This window comes from Bufo bufo, chromosome 1, assembly GCF_905171765.1.
Source record: "Bufo bufo chromosome 1, aBufBuf1.1, whole genome shotgun sequence".
Lineage (NCBI taxonomy): Eukaryota > Metazoa > Chordata > Amphibia > Anura > Bufonidae > Bufo > Bufo bufo.
This window is the reverse complement of record NC_053389.1, coordinates 299136356-299154419: the sequence shown is the minus strand read 5'-3', so window position 1 is coordinate 299154419 and position 18064 is coordinate 299136356. Positions and strand designations below refer to the sequence as shown.

At 42.1% G+C, this 18064-nt stretch overlaps 1 protein-coding gene across 1 annotated transcript in view; it reads right to left on the bottom strand.

Moving 5' to 3' along the window:
* MGAT4B (alpha-1,3-mannosyl-glycoprotein 4-beta-N-acetylglucosaminyltransferase B) overlaps positions 1-18064 on the bottom strand; it is a 528860-nt gene that overhangs the window by 107083 nt on the left and 403713 nt on the right. Inside the window, 1 exon segment of the mRNA XM_040440884.1 lies at positions 13446-13576. Coding sequence (XP_040296818.1) covers positions 13446-13576 — 131 coding nt within the window.

Genomic DNA, 18064 nt, shown 5'->3' with positions numbered 1-18064 from the left:
AAGGGCTCTTTCACACTTGCGTTATTGTCTTCCGGCATAGAGTTCCGTCGTCGGGACTCTATGCCGGAAGAATACTGATCAGGATTATCCTAATGCATTCTGAATGGAGAGTAATCCGTTCAGGATGCATCAGGATGTCTTCAGTTCCGGTACGGAACGTTTTTTGGCCGGAGAAAATACCGCAGCATGCTGCGCTTTTTGCTCCGGCCAAAAATCCTGAAGACTTGCCGCAAGGCCGGATCCGGGATCAATGCCCATTGAAAGGCATTGATCCGGATCCGGCCTTAAGCTAAACGTCGTTTCGGCGCATTGCCGGAGCCGACATTTAGCTTTTTCAGAGTGGTTACCATGGCTGCCGGGACGCTAAAGTCCTGACAGCCATGGTAAGTGTAGCGGGGAGCAGGGGAGCAGCATACTTACCGTCCGTGCGGCTCCCCGGGCGCTCCAGAGTGACGTCAGGGCGCCCCAAGCTCATGGATCATGTAATCACATGGATCACGTCATCCATGCGCATGGGGCGCTCTGACGTCATTCTGGAGCGCCCGGGGAGCCGCACGGACTGTAAGTATACCGCTCCCCCCGCTCCCCGCTCCTACTATGGCAACCAGGACTTTAATAGCGTCCTGGGTGCCATAGTAACACTGAAAGCATTTGGAAGACGGTTCCGTCTTCAAATGCTTTCAGTACACTTGCGTTGTTACGGATCCGGCAGGCACCTCCGGCAACGGAAGTGCATGCCGGATCCCAACAACGCAAGTGTGAAAGAGGCCTAAACCCAGACTGGTCATGAGTTCTCACTAACCCTGGGTATCCAATTCCAGCCAAAACATGTAATTCAATATGTATAATCTGTAACAATCAGTGTGTTTGGAACCACCTTGTTAACCAACTGGTTTGACTTTGGGCTAAACCCTGGCAGTCCCCTAGTATTCACACCCTAAACCCTATACAGGGATCTGGACTTCGCTGCAGGGCAGCGTCCAGGCCCCTACCTCCTGTGGTTTACAGCTGACCCACAGGGGCTGAGACACTGTGTGAAGCACCAAGGAATCAGGCAAAACTCAAAGTCACTAACAGATCAAGTGCAAATCTGATAAACAACCCAAAGGGCAGGGCAGGCAGCACAGGGTCAGTACAGTGATCAGGCATGGATCAGGTCAGGTGGCAGACAATTAGGATCCGGAAATAACGCAAAACTCGATAAAGAAGATTATAGCACCGTTGCAGGATCAAGCAAGCTAGTAAACTTATTGCTTAAGCAGTGAGTGAGACAAACAGCACAGTGTATATAGAAGAGCTGATTAACATTAGAAGCAGCTGCAAACAGAACCAAAGGGGGGTTAACACTTGCAATATTGCAGAATGAGATGAGGTTTAATGAAGAATATCTGTAATAGACACACAAGAAACAGGTGCCCGGACCCAATGCCAGATCAATGAAACATCGACAGACACAGGGTGAGTGGAGCAGCACCTGTACCTGCCCAAAGCAGTGTGGCAGTGGGGCAGTGGGAGACACGGGCCGCCAATGTAACATTACTCCCCTTATGATCTCTTTTTGTGTCTGGAGATTTGCAGAAACTTCTTCAATAAGATAGGAGCATTAATATTTCAGCAGGCTCCCAGAACAGAAGAGCAAACTTGAAAGTTGGCACCTTTAGGTGAATATTTTTGAAGATAATCCGACCCTGTCTTTAGGAGAAAATTGTGGAGGGGCTCTTTGTCTCTTATCCACAAATTTTTCATGGATGCTGAAGCCTGAGTCAGGGAAGCCATGGTCTCCTGCCAGATATGTAAAAAAAATTGTGACCATCTGCGACAGGCAAATCGGTGGATAAATTAATAGGTATAGACAGACAAGGGTGATGTCCATGAACAATAAAGAATGGTGATTTATTAGAAGACTTGCTGGAGTGATTGTTGTGGCAGAACTCAGACCAAGGGAGCAGGGATGCCCAGTCATCTTGTTTCATGGAGACGCACGGTGGCTCAGTGGCTAGCACTGGTGCCTAGCAGCACTGGGGTCCTAGGTTCGAATCCGACCATGGACAACATCTGCATGGCATTTGTTTGTTCTCCCCGTGTTTGCGTGGGTTTCCTCCCACACTCCAAAGACATACTGATAGGGAACTTAGATTGTGAGCCCCATTAGGGACAGTTGGATACTAATGTCTGTAAAGCGCTGCAGAATATAGTACCGCTATATAAGTGCATACAATAAATAAATAAATCTGACTCTTCCCACTTGCCCATTGAATTGAGGATGGTAAACAGAGGAGAAGTCCTGGTTAACCTCTAACAATCTATAATGGAAACTCTAGAACTTTGTACTTTCCTGTCACAAACAATACGTAAAGGAAGACTGGGCAGACAAAGGATGAGCTCAATAAACAAATGTGAAAATTATATGGCGGAAGGCACTCCAGGCAAGGGGATAAAATGTGCCATTTTTGAGAACCGATCCACCATCACCCAAATTACCGGGCATACAAAGTAGGGATGTAGATTAGTTATAAAGTCAATCCCAATGTGATGCAATGGAGACCTCTGTCTGGAAGACTTATTCTTAGCGCATTTCACACAGGAAGCAACAAAATCCTGAATATCCTGTTAAAGAGTCGAATACCATTAGATCCTGGAGAATTCAAATGCTTATTATATCTTTTTAGCAATGTGAGGGTTTCTTCAAAACATTACTGATTTCCATAACATTTCACACAGAGAAGTGCAACCTCTCACTCTTCCTCTCCGTACTTAGTTTGACAGAGTCTTTATTGAAGAATGATTTTCAGGACAGCTAACACTATAAAACACAGCAGCAAAAAAGCATATATAATAGTGACCCCAAAAAAGAGAATGGGCTGATAACAGAAATTCTGGATCATCAGAAACAGCCGAATGTGCACACGCCATATTTTCCATTGACTGATTCCTTGGTCTATGATTATATATTATATGGTATTGTACTTGCAATTTCAGATGGGTTCTTTATACAAAATGAGTTATATACGTGAAGACTTTATAAAAAAGAGAATTAACCATTAAGCCTGTGTTGAGAGAGAAACTGTAATGTTGTGTTGCATCTCATACATTGGGAGCCTATCGATAGGATGTGCCCCAATTTCTCATAGGTGCAGGTCCCACCTCTGGGAACCCCACCTATTTTTTAGAATGGAGACTGTAAAGAGAAGGAGGCCACACTGCGCTTGTGCGGCCACCCTCCATTTACTTCTATGGGACAGCCGAATATAGCTGAGTGGTGGCTCAACTATTTCTGCCAGCCCCATAGAAATGAATGGAACGGTGGCCATTCTTTGTGGTGCGCTCTCCATTCATTTCAATGGGACTGTCAAAAATAGCCGAGCGTGCTGCTCCTTTAGGAGTGAAAGGAGGGTTGCCGTGCATGCGCAATACAGCCTCCTTTACTTTGCAGGTCTCACCTCTGTATACATAAATAGCTATCAATCACTGATAGTTGTACACAGGGGATGCGTTATCAGTGATTGATAGCTATGTCTACATACTTACACAGAGAATGCTATCAATCACTGATAACACCTCCCCCGTGTACAACTATCAGTGACTGACAGTTATCTCTGTATACACACTTACACAGAGAATGCGGTCAGTCAATGATAGTTGTACACAGGGGATGTGTTATCAGTGAATGATAGCATTCCCTGTGTAAGTGTGTATACAGAGATAGCTGTCAGTCACTGATAAATGTACATGGGGAAGGTGTTATCAGTGATTGATATTATTCTCTGTGTAAGTGTGTATACAGAGATAGCTGTCAGTCATTCATAGTTGTACACATCAGAGGTGATATCAGTGATTGATAGCATTCCCTGTGAAAGTGTGCATACAGAGATAGCGGTCCTTCAGTAATAGTTGTACACGGTGGAAGGTGTTATCAGTGATTGATAGCATTCTGTGTGTAAGGCTCTAAGACACGTCCGCAAATGGGTCCGCATTCGTTCCGCAATTTTGCGGAACAGGTGCAGACCCATTCATTTTCTATGGGGACGGAATGGATGCAGACAGCACACAGTGTGCTGTCCGCATTTGCGGAGCGCGGCCCCGATCTTCGGGTCCGCAGCTCCGCAAAAGATAGAACATGTCCTATTCTTGTCTGCAGCTTGCTAGGCATTTCTATAGGGGTGCCGGGCAGGTGTGTTGCGGGTTCGCAACACACCACGGACGTGTGAATGGAGCCTAAGTATGTATACATAGATAGCTGTCAGTTACTGATAGTTGTACACGGGGGAGGTGTTATCAGGGATTGATAGCATTCTCTGTATAACGGCTCATACACAGAACCGTAGGTATTTTGCTTTCCGCAAAAAATACGTCTGTGTGCATTCCGTATTTTGAGGAACGGAACAGCCGGCCCCTAATATAACAGTAATATCCTTGTCCGTAATGTGGACCATAATAGGCCTTTTTTTTTCTCGGAACGGACATATGGAAACGGAATGCACGCGGAATAAGGCCTCATCCACACGACCGTTGTTTTGGTCCGCATCCGAGCCGCAGTATTTGCGGCTTGGATGCGGACCCATTCGCTTCAATTGGGCTGCAAAAGATTGCTCCGTTCCGTGGTCCGCAAAAAAAATATAACCTGTCCTATTCTTGTCCATTTTGCGGACAAGAATAGGCTGTCATATTAATGGCTGTCCGCACCGTTCCGCAAATTGCGGAACGCACATGGACACAATCTGTGTTTTGCGGATCCGCAATTTGCGGACCGCAAAACACACAACGGTCGTGTGCATGAGGCTTAACTTCAGTTTTTTTTGTGGACCCATTGAAATAAATGGTTCCGTATAAAGAATGGACACGGAAAGAAAATACATTCGTGTTCATGAGCCATAAGTGTGTGTACAAATAGCTGTCAGTCATTCATAGTTGTACATGGAGGAGGTGTTATCAGTGATTGATAGCATTCTCTGTGTAAGTGTGTATACAGAGATAGCTGTCAGTCACTGATAGCTGTACACAGGGGAGATGTTAACAGTGATTGATAGCATTCTCTGTGTAAGTGCCTACACATAGATATCTGTCAGTCAGTGATAGTTGTACATGGGCCCTATTCTCTTCAATATATTTATTAATGATCTTGTAGAAGGCTTGCACAGTAAAATATAAATTTTTGCAGATGACACTAAACTGTGTAAATTAATTAACACGGAAGAGGACAGTATACTACTACAGAGGGATCTGGATAGATTGGAGGCTTGGGCAGAGAAGTGGCAGATGAGGTTTAACACTGGCCAATGTAAGATTATGCATATAGGAAGGAATAATGCAAATCACCCTTACATACTAAATGGTAAAACACTGGGTAACACTGACATGGAAAAGGACCTAGGAATTTTAGTGAACAGCAAACTAAACTGTAAAAACCAGTGTCAGGCAGCTGCTGCCAAGGCCAATAAGATAATGAGTTGCATCAAAAGGGGCGGCATAAATGCCCGTGATGAGAACATAGTCCTACCACTTTACAAATCACTAGTCAGACCACATATGCAGTACTGTGTACAGTTCTGGGCTCCTATGAACAAGGCAGAAATAGCAGAGCTGGAGAGGGTTCAGAGGAGGGCAACTAAAGTAATAAGTTCCAGCTAAATCAATTTACATAAATGAATAAATGGGGTGAAAAGAGTATACATCTAAGTTCCAGCAGAAGAATAACCCCTAAAATCAAAATTTTAATGATATACGTTAAAAAAAAAAGATCCCACATGGGCCTCCTATACCAAAACAAAAAAATTACATACAGGATAATTGACTGATAGTTAACATCCAGAAACTAAGTGATATACCTGGGTTATGGGGAGAATTTATCCCTATGTCTGCCCCTATCCTAAAACCTCCGCCCAGAGGAGACTCCTGATGGTGGAGACCCCCTGTCCACGTTCCTAGACTATTGTCCCTAAATTGTCCCTACAGGGATGGGTACAAAAAATATTCTGGAGTGCCCCAGGTATGAGGTAAGGATAAGGAGGTACCTATGGTACAGCGATTCACTGAATGTTACTGGATGTTAAAGACAAGGTACAAACAGACAAAAAGAGTCAGGGTTGATATAGTGGTCAAGCACCTAACAAAAAACAAAGTGCAAATATAGATAGTCAGGGTTGGCAATATAGTCAAAACACCTGAATTAACCTCATAGTCAGGGTTGGCAATATAGTCAAAACACCTGAATTAACCTCATAGTCAGGGTTGGCAATATAGTCAAAACACCTGAATTAACCTCGAGGCGTTTCCCCCTAGTCAGTGCTATGGGCTCATCAGGAGGTAAAATATTAAAGACACTAGCGGTCTATACAATGCTGATGTAACACAATATATACTGGATCATAGCCAGGTTACATAACCAGATCATCGCTCTACATACAATTTATACAGGGGGTGCCGTTCTAAGACCAATCCACATATAGCGTGGCACCATTCCAGACCAGCCACAAACCACAGATATCATGTGCGGCTATAATCTAGGTGCTGTGGTCCAAATCCAGGAGGCCAGATAAAGGTGTATTCCACGTCAGTTAGAAGATATAGTACACCCCAGTTAGAAGATATAGTACACCAGATAGCGTTCCCGTCGTCCTACTGTGAAAGAGTCTTGATAAGACCCACAGTCCTGAAGGCCTCCCTTCGTTTAGAGCTCCCCCTGGTAGGAATAAATTCTCCCCATACCCCAGGTATATCACTTAGTTTCTGGATGTTAACTATCAGTCAATTATCCTGTATGTAATTTTTTTGTTTTGGTATAGGAGGCCCATGTGGGATCTTTTTTTTTTAACGTATATCATTAAAATTGTGATTTTAGGGGTTATTCTTCTGCTGGAACTTACAACTAAAGTAATAACTGGAATGGGGGGACTACAGTACCCTGAAAGATTATCAACATTAGGGTTATTCACTTTAGAAAAAAGACAACTAAGGCCTCTTTCACACTTGCGTTGTCCGGATCCGGCGTGTACTTCACTTGCCGGAATTACACGCCGGATCCGGAAAAACGCAAGTGTACTGAAAGCATTTGAAGACGGAGCCGTCTTCAAAATGCTTTCAGTGTTAATATGGCACCCAGGACGCTATTAAAGTCCTGGTTGCCATAGTAGGAGCAGGAAGCGGGGGAGCGGTATACTTACAGTCCACGCGGCTCCCGGGGCGCTCCAGAATGACGTCAGAGCGACCCATGCGCATCGATGACGTGCCATGCGATCACGTGATCCATGCGCTTGGGGCGCCCTGACGTCACTCTGGAGCGCCCCGGGAGCCGCACGGACGGTAAGTATGCTGCTCCCCCGCTCCCCGCTACACTTTACCATGGCTGCCAGGACTTTAGCGTCCCGGCAGCCATGGTAACCATTCAGAAAAAGCTAAACGTCGGATCCGGCAATGCGCCGAAACGACGTTTAGCTTAAGGCCGGATCCGGATCAATGCCTTTCAATGGGCATTAATTCCGGATCCGGCCTTGCGGCAAGTCTTCAGGATTTTTGGCCGGAGCAAAAAGCGCAGCATGCTGCGGTATTTTCTCCGGCCAAAAAACGTTCCGTTCCGGAACTGAAGACATCCTGATGCATCCTGAACGGATTTCACTCCATTCAGAATGCATTAGGATAAAACTGATCAGGATTCTTCCGGCATAGAGCCCCGACGACGGAACTCTATGCCAGAAGACAAGAACGCAAGTGTGAAAGAGCCCTAAGGGGAGATCTAATAACTATGTATAAATATATCAGGGGTCAGTACAGAGATCTCTCCCATCATCTACTTATCCCCAGGACTGTGACTGTGACAAGGGGACATCCTATGCAACTGGAGGAAAGAAGGTTTCTACACAAACATAGAAGAGGATTCTTTAGGGTAAGAGCAGTGAGACTATAGAACTCTCTGCCTGAGGAGGTGGTGATGGTGAGTTCACTAAAAGAGTTCAAGAAGGGCCTGGATGTATTTCTGGAGTGTAATAATATTACAGGCTATATCTACTAGAGAGGGGTCGTTGATGCCTGATTGGCGTCGGGAAGGAATTTTTCCCCCTTAAGTGTGGAAAATTGGCTTCTACATCACAAGTTTTTTTTTTTGCCTTCCTCTGGATCAACTTGCAGGATAACAGACAAATGTCTTTTTTCAGCCTTATATACTATGTTACTATGGGGAAGTGTTATCAGTGATTGATAGCATTCTCTGTGTAAGTGTGTATACACAGACAGCTGTCAGTCAGTGATAGTTGTACTTGGAGGAGGTGTTATCACTGATTGATAGCATTCTCTGTATAAATGTATATACATAAATAGCTGTCAGTCACTCATAGTTGTACTTGGAGGAGGTGTTATCAGTCATTGATAGCATTCCCTGTGTAGATATGCATACATAGCTGTCAGTCACTAATAGTTGTACACAGGGGAAGTGTTATCAGTGATTGATAGCATTCTCTGTGTAAATGTATATACATAGATAGCTGTCAGTCCCTAATAGTTGTACTTGGAGGAGGTGTTATCAGTGATTGATAGCATTCTCTGTATATGTGTGTATACATAGATAGCAGTCAGTCCCTAATAGTTGTACTTGGAGGAGGTATTATCAGTGATTGATAGCATTCTCTGTATATGTGTGTATACATAGATAGCTGTCAGTCACAGATAGATGTACACTGGGGAGGTGTTATCAGTGATTGATAGCATTCTCTGTGTAAGTGTGTATAGATAGATAGCTGTGAGTCACTGATAGTTGTACAAAGGGGAGATGTTATCAGTTATTGATAGCATTCTCTGTGTAAGTATGTATACATAGATAGCTGTCAGTTAGTGATAGTTTTACACAGGGGAGTTGTTATCAGTGACTGATATCGTTCTCTGTGTAAGTGTGCATACAGAAATTGCTGTCAGTTACGGATAGTTGTACACGGGAGTAGTCCTAAGTATATATATATATATATATATATATATATATATATATATATATATACACATATATATACAGTGGGATGCGAAAGTTTGGGCAACCTTGTTAATCGTCATGATTTTCCTGTATAAATCGTTGGTTGTTACGATAAAAAATGTCAGTTAAATATATCATATAGGAGACACACACAGTGATATTTGAGAAGTGAAATGAAGTTTATTGGATTTACAGAAAGTGTGCTATAATTGTTTAAAGAAAATTAGGCAGGTGCATAAATTTGGGCACCACAAAAAAGAAATGAAATCAATATTTAGTAGATCCTTCTTTTGCAGAAATTACAGCCTCTAAACGCTTCCTGTAGGTTCCAATGAGAGTCTGGATTCTGGTTGAAGGTATTTTGGACCATTCCTCTTTACAAAACATCTTTAGTTCATTCAGGTTTGATGGCTTCCGAGCATGGACAGCTCTCTTTAAGTCGCACCATAGATTTTCAATTATATTCAGGTCTGGGGACTGAGATGGCCATTCCAGAACGTTGTACTTGTTCCTCTGCATAAATGCCTTAGTGGATTTTGAGCAGTGTTTAGGGTCGTTGTCTTGTTGAAAGATCCAGCCCCGGCGCAGCTTCAGCTTTGTCACTGATTCCTGGACATTGGTCTCCAGAATCTGCTGATACTGAGTGGAATCCATGCGTCCCTCAACTTTGACAAGATTCCCAGTCCCTGCACTGGCCACACAGCCCCAGAGCATGATGGAACCACCACTATATTTTACTGTAGGTAGCAGGTGTTTTTCTTGGAATGCTGTGTTCTTTTTCCTCCATGCATAAAGCCCCTTGTTGGCCAAATAACTCAAATTTAGTTTCATCAGTCCACAGCACCTTATTCCAAAATGAAGCTGGCTTCTCCAAATGTGCTTTAGCCCACCTCAAGCGGCACTTTTTGTGCTGTGGGCGGAGAAAAGGCTTCCTCTGCATCACTCTCGCATACAGCATCTCCTAGTGTAAAGTGTGCTGAATGGTTGAACGATGCACAGTGACTAAATCTGCAGCAAGATGATGTTGTAGGTCTTTGGTGCTGGTCTGTGGGTTGACTCTGACTGTTCTCACCATTCATCGCTTCTGTCTATCCGAGATTTTTCTTGGTCTGCCACTTCGAGCCTTAACTTGAACTGAGCCTGTGGTCTTCCATTTCCTCAATATGTTCCTAACTGTGGAAACAGACAGCTGAAATCTCTGAGACAGCTTTATGTATCCTTCCCCTAAACCATGATGGTGAACAATCTTTGTCTTCAGGTCTTTTGAAAGTTGTTTTGAGACCCCTATGTTGCTACTCTTCAGAGAAAATTAAAAGAGGAGGGAAACTTACAATTGACCCCCTTAAATACTCTTTCTCATAATTGGATTCACCTGTGTATGTAGGTCAGGGGTCACTGAGCTTACCATGCCAATTTGAGTTCCAGTAATTAGTTCTAAAGGTTTTGGAATCAATAAAATGACAACAGTGCCCAAATGTATGCACCTGCCTAATTTTCTTTAAACAATTATAGCACACTTTCTGTAAATCCAATAAACTTCATTTCACTTCTCAAATATCACTGTGTGTGTCTCCTATATGATATATTTAACTGACATTTTTTATTGTAACAATCAAAGATTTATACAGGAAAATCATGACGATTAACAAGGTTGCCCAAACTTTCGCATCCCACTGTATATATATATATATATATATATATACAGTACAGACCAAAAATTTGGACACACCTTCTCATTCAAAGAGTTTTCTTTATTTTCATGACTATGAAGGCATCAAAACTATAAATTAACACATGTGGAATTATATACATAACAAACAAGTGTGAAACAACTGAAAATATGTCATATTCTAGGTTCTTCAAAGTAGCCACCTTTTGCTTTGATTACTGCTTTGCACACTCTTGGCATTCTCTTGATGAGCTTCAAGAGGTAGTCCCCTGAAATGGTCTTCCAACAGTCTTTAAGGAGTTCCCAGAGATGCTTAGCACTTGTTGGCCCTTTTGCCTTCACTCTGCGGTCCAGCTCACCCCAAACCATCTCGATTGGGTTCAGGTCCGGTGACTGTGGAGGCCAGGTCATCTGGCGCAGCACCCCATCACTCTCCTTCATGGTCAAATAGCCCTTACTTTCAAAGTTTTCCCAATTTTTCGGCTGACTGACTGACCTTCATTTCTTAAAGTAATGATAGCCACTCGTTTTTCTTTACTTAGCTGCTTTTTTCTTGCCATAATACAAATTCTAACAGTCTATTCAGTAGGAAGCTGTGTATCCACCTGACTTCTCCTCAACGCAACTGATGGTCCCAACCCCATTTATAAGGCAAGAAATCCCACTTATTAAACCTGACAGGGCACACCTGTGAAGTGAAAACCATTTCAGGGGACTACCTCTTGAAGCTCATCAAGAGAATGCCAAGAGTGTGCAAAGCAGTAATCAAAGCAAAAGGTGGTTACTTTGAAGAACCTAGAATATGACATATTTTCAGTTGTTTCACACTTGTTTGTTATGTATATAATTCCACACGTGTTAATTCATAGTGTTGATGCCTTCAGTGTGAATCCACAATTTTCATAGTCATGAAAATAAAGAAAACTCTTTGAATGAGAAGGTGTGTCCAAACTTTGGGTCTGTACTGTATATATATATATATATATATATATATATACACACACACACACACACACACACACACACAGAGAGTATATGAAAGTGATATATTGGCTTAAGCAGCTCTTTAAATTCCCCATGCTATCATGTTTTACTTGGTGGCAATTCTGTTGTAACATCTGGCAGGATTGACAGGCATGCAGCCAGCAATATAGAATTGGACATGGTTCATAAATAAATTATTTATTTCATGTATGTTTCTACATCTTCCTCCAGTAGTTGCAGGCAGCATAATTAGAAAACGCAAAAACAAAGATAGAAAAAATTCAAGTATTTGTGTATTCTCATCTACAAAAATACAGCAACATTATTCACCCCTTCGGATAAAATGTCACCACAGACAGCCAGTGCATTGACACTATTAATAGATCTTGCTATACATATCACCCATTTACCACTGAGTGCCAGGGATGCAAGTAACTGCATGTCACAAAAAACAGGTGTAGAAAAATCACTATGTGGTGAGCGTGGTGACGTCATCGCAAGTCCTTTTGCAGGTCCTGCAGAAAGAAGAAAGATGAGGATACTGGCAGTGCCATAAAGTGGGTGAGGATCTGTCTTAAGAATGCTATTATTTTCTGTTATAACCATGTTATAACCGCGTCACCATTTCCACGGGTTCGCTCATCCTTAGTGGAGAGTGGCTAACACTGCACTCCACCATAAAAACATCAGTCCTTCCTCCATACTTTGTAGAGTGTAAGCCCTCACGGGCAGGGCCCTCTCTTCTTCTGTACCAGTTTGTAACTCATCTTGTTCATGCTTAGTGCAATTGTCTGTATTATGTATGTGCCCCCCTTATCATATGTACAGCGCCATGGAACGAATGGCACTTTAATAATAAATAATAATACTAACAGCCAAACATGGTGTTGGTAGTGGTCAGCTATGTTAATGAATTTCACTCCAGATTTATCATTGAGACTTTTATTAAAAGTTGCAATCTCACTCCAGTAGCATGGTGAAGTATTAAAACTAGAGTAGCTTTTCTAGACAAAAGTGTTAAGTTTAAGAATAAGACAAATTTATCAAAAAAACAGGTGACGCTTGATAAATGTGGCATAAAGTAGGCCAATGCCGACTCAAGCAAAACTTACTTCAAATATTCCTCTCATGATTAATCTCCCCCCAAAAAGTTGTGGAGTGTCAAAATGAAAGTTGTGAATAGAATCCCATTGAGATGCTGTGCCAAACCTGAAACAGTTCTCAAAAACATGCTCAAAAACCCTCCAATGTAGCCAAATCCAAACAATACTACAATGAAGACTGGGACACCATTCCTCCACCACAATGTAGAAGATCCAGTGCAAGTCTTCACAAACATTTGACTGTAGTTGTGACTGTCAAGGGTGGCACAACCAGTTATTAGCTTTAGGAAGGCAATTACTTTTTCACATGGGTAATATAGGTTCTGAATTAATCATTATCTTCAATAAATGGAATGATTGTTTAAAAACTGTATTTTGTGCTTACCAGTGTTGTCTCGAACGTAACTTAAAATTAGTTGGATGATCTGAAACACTTTAATGTGACACATTGGCAAAGAATTGAGATGAAATTGAGTGAGGGGCAAATACATTTTCACAGCACTGCAGGGAGACATTTTTGTTATTTTAAGACAAATCCAGGTAATCCAGACATGTTCATCATAGGGAAATATCTTTTATATATTTCTGTAAAACACAGCTCCACATTATTTTCCCATACCCTGGTGATGTATTATGTATAAATGACATTTTCGATTTGAAATGCAGAGAGCGCATGAGCAACCCTCCAAAGAGGTGATTCTTACAAGCACCACACTGGCAATCTTGCATTACTTACGGCATCCTTCTCTGGATTGCACACTTTCACCCACAGGATGTGGTCCAGCAGCCAGTCGATAGGCTTGTCTTTGTAAAACATGAGGATAAACTCGACAATCAGGCTGAGGTCCAGAGACTTGAAGAGCTTTCCTGAACGGAATGAAAGAAAATTGTGTTTACTCAGACTTCTTTTCAACGCGCTTCATAAAAATACTTTCAAAATATCAAATTTGAAATCCTATGGAGGTGACGTTTTGATGAAGCTTTCTGAGCAGATTGATGTTTAAGGCTTAATAACAGCAATCAAACGAAAGAGATGGATCGATCGGGATACAAACATACAGTGTGTGTAATTCTAGACATTCATAGTTGGCAAACAAAAGCGGGCAGAAGCATGTATGTACCTTGCTGCTATTAACAATGGCAATTCTGAATGTTACTGACTGAATATATGTTAAAAGCAAAACCAAATCCAAACAATATTGTGTGAAAACTTTACTGCTTGCCAGCTGCCCACTGACTTTAAACAAACATGCGGCGGTCCGCAGCTGCACCCTTATTGGCAAAGGGGGGAATTTATCATGAGGGGACTTTATGCCAAATTTATCAAATGTCACATGTTGTTTCCAGGATATTAATATTGATGAGCTATCCTCAGGATAGGTCATCAATATCAGATTTGCAGGGGTCCGACACCCAGCTGGTTGAAGAGAAGGCCACGCTCTGTGCAAGCGCTGCCTTCCCTTCATTGTTTACCTGCTCGCCATCGACATTGCAGCAGTGACCAGTGTAATTACAAGCCGCCCCATTTACTTCAATTGGATGGCTCGTTTCTATTCAAGTGTATAGGAACGAGTCGTGACATAGAGGTAAATGGGATGGCTGCTTGTACTTACACCTGTCACTGCTGCGATGTCAACGGCGAGAAGGTAAATAATAAAGGGAAGGCAGCGCTCGCACAAAGCACAGCCTTCTATCCAACCAGCTGACACCCAGCATCCCCGCCGATCTGATATCCTGGGGATACATCATCAACATTAAAATCCCAGAAAAAATCCCAGAAAAAAATACCTAAATTGCATCCGTCAGGAAATTAGATACAAATAATTGACATATTAATAAACTGTTACAGATATTCAAATTGGCCACGGACACTGAGTGATGGAGAAAATATATTTTTTGGAGTGTCCTTTCAAAGAAAGATCATTTTTAAGACTATTATTCAAACACACAAAAGATTGTTCATTGTTAAATTTCATGGCTATGGGAGTTATGATGGAAACAGTGGAGTGCAGGCCGCTCAGATGTTTCCACAACTCTGCCTACTCCCGGACAGAGAATTTTTATATTTTTTTCACTTTATTAAATACTCATTACACAAAATAAAATTATTAGAGAATAAAAATAAATAAATAATAAAAAAAAACACTTTAAAGGGCATCTGTCAGCAGACTTGTACCTATGAAACTGGCTGACCTGTTAGGCTGGGTTCACATGGGCGAGATTTCCGTAAGGTGAAGGCATTGCACCTGCTCTGAATCCTGACCCATTCATTTCTATGGGGCTGTGCAGATGAGCGGTGATTTTCAATCATCACTTGTGCGTTGCGTGAAAATCGCAGCATGCTCTATATTGTGCGTTTTTCACGCAACGCAGGCCCCATAGAAGTGAATAGGGCTGCGTGAAAATCGCAAGCATCCGCAAGCAAGTGCGGATGCGGTGCGATTTTCACGCATGGTTGCTAAGATGAAAGTCTATTCAACTGTATTATTTTATACATGGTTATAAGGGAAAATAATAGCATTCTTTCATACAGAATGCTTAGTAAAAGTTCAATTGAGGGTTAAAAAATAAAAAAATTATTAACTCACCACCTCCAATTGATCGCGTAGCTGCCGGTCTCCTGTTCTTTCTTCAAGACCTGTCAAAGAACCTGTGATGACGTCACTAAGCTCATCACATGATACATCACATGATCCATCACCATGGTGATGGATCATGTGATGAGCTCAGTGACGTCATCACAGGTCCTTTGACAGGTCCTGAAGAAAGAACAGGAGACCGGCAGCTATGCGATCAATTGGAGGAGGTGAGTTAATTTTTATTTTTATTTTTTAACGCTCAATTGAACTTCTACTAAGCATTCTGTATTAAAGAATGCTATTATTTTCCCTTATAACCATGTTATAAGGGAAAATAATAACATCTACACAACCTTGAACCCAAACCTGAACTTCAGTGAAGAAGTTCGGGTCTGGGTACCACTTTCAGTTTTTTATCACGCGCGTGCAAAACGCATTGCACCCGTGCGATAAAAACGGAGAAACGGAACGCAATCGCAGTCAAAACTGACTGCAATTGCGTACCTACTCGCGTGGGTTTGCTGCAATGCACCCGGGACACATCCGGAGCCAAAACGTGACGCCCGTGTGAACCCAGCCTTAGATGTGCACTTGGCAGCTGAAGACATCTGTGTTGGTCTCATCTTCATATGTGTCTGCACTGCTGGGAAAAAAGATTTTTTAATATCTGCAAATGAGGCTCTTGGAGCAACAGGGGTGTTGCCATTACACCTAGAAGCTCTGCTCTCTCTGCAACTGCTCCTAGAGGCTCATTTGCATATAGTAAAACATCATTTTTCTTAGCAGTGCAGGCACATATGAACATGGGACCAACACAGCTGTATTCAGCTGCCAAGCGCACATGTAACAGGCCAGCCAGTTTCATAGGTACAAATCTGCCGACAAATGCCCTTTAAGCCACTTTTGTCTAGAAAGCTACTCCAGGTATTCTATTCCACCCTCCTGCTGGATAGAGACTGCAACTTTTTTGTGAATAAAAAAAAAAAAGTCTCAGTGACAAATCTGGAGGTCATAACAACACCCATATTCCTAACCATAAAAAAAAACAGAAAACACTACATTTTTAATTTGTGAGACACAGAAAGTCACAAAAGTCCAATTTTACAACTTTTTGAAGCCAGAATTCTGGAGTGAAGTCATGATAAATCTCTCTCTCTCTATATATATATATATATACATACATACACACACACACACACACACACAAACACAGGCTGCTCAATGATGTTTGCACAAAGGTCAAACATTTGCAGACTTCATAATACTAGGGAGGTAAGCCTAATATTGCCAGTGCTTTATTGAGGAGCCTCCTTGGCCATCAATCAGCTGGAGTGGCAGCTCACAAATGATATGACCCTGATGAAGAGTCTTGCGAATAGACACTTTAAATTTGGAAAGAGATAAATGACCAATAAATGCTGACAAAGAGACAACAAATGACTTAAAATTCTAATCATTTATAATTTATTATTACAGCCTGTAGGAAAAGATGGAGTACAACCCCTTCTGAAGAGATGCATACAGAGCCTCCCCTGTGTTTATGGTCTTACTACCCTGCCTTATCTGGGCCTTAAAACACTATAATGGAGTTGCTAGCAACCTGCTCACTCTCTGATGATAGTGAGATGACTCTGATAATTCTGTTCCAGTCTACATAGCTATACTGACAGGTGAACTACTGTAGGGATATGGCTATTGTGTGTCCTCTACCAGTCAGTGTGAAAACTATATAAAATTCCAAGATTTTTATATTGATAGTCACATAAAAACGATATACCAAAAATTTTTAAAGAAAAATATAATTAGAATATGTAATCAATGTACAACTCGCAGCATATGACCACGCAGCGCAGTTGTGAATGCAGACCGAATGAACAATCCAGTTCTCTTTGGTTTAAAGGGGTTGTCCAGGCTTTTACTATTGATAACCTATCCTCAGGATAGGTCATCAACATCAAATTGGCGGGATTCTGACACCTGCCCCCCCCCCCTCGCCGTTCAGCTGTATGAGGAGATGGCACGCGCAGTGCGCACGTGACGTCTCCCGTCTCTGTTCCTACTCACGGCTGCTGTCTATGGCAAAGCAGCAGCGAACAGGAAGAGAGAAGGGAGGCACTGAGGACAGGTCATCAATAGTAAAGCCTGGACATCCCCTTTAACAGGAGCCCACATTGCGGCCTGTACCGCTGCACCGTACTTAACCTCAGTGCAGCCACATTGCAATTGCATCTTGTGGTTGTACCCTAAAACTGAATGGGAGGAAGAGGGCCCTTACACATTACCCTTAAGCAATGTATTTTATCAAATTATCACATGTCGTGCAGTCTCGGACCCGAAGGCCATTACCATGTGGAATAGAGATACCGCTACATTTCCGGAATTATTTTATCATTTGTTTGACAGTGGATTCATAAATCTCAGTTTTACATTATCATTATTTTACAACATTTCGGTACACTGGCAGCAGTAAAGACCTTACACAGATCTTTTTGCTACTGAGTAATGCTAATAATATGGAATGTGATATGCTTTCATTGGTGAAAAATAGAGAAGTTGTCACTACGGACAGATAAAACAGTATAATTTGTGAGCATGGTGAATCTCATGAATGCCTGATCAAGCTGCAGAAATAAACTGAGGCTAAACTAAAAAAGTGACATAGACATCATATATTAAAGTACCCACCATTCCAAAAGTGCATACAAAAAATATTAATACTCTTTACTATACAGTAAATCCTGTACATCAAAAAGAGAGGAATCTGTCACAAGGACTG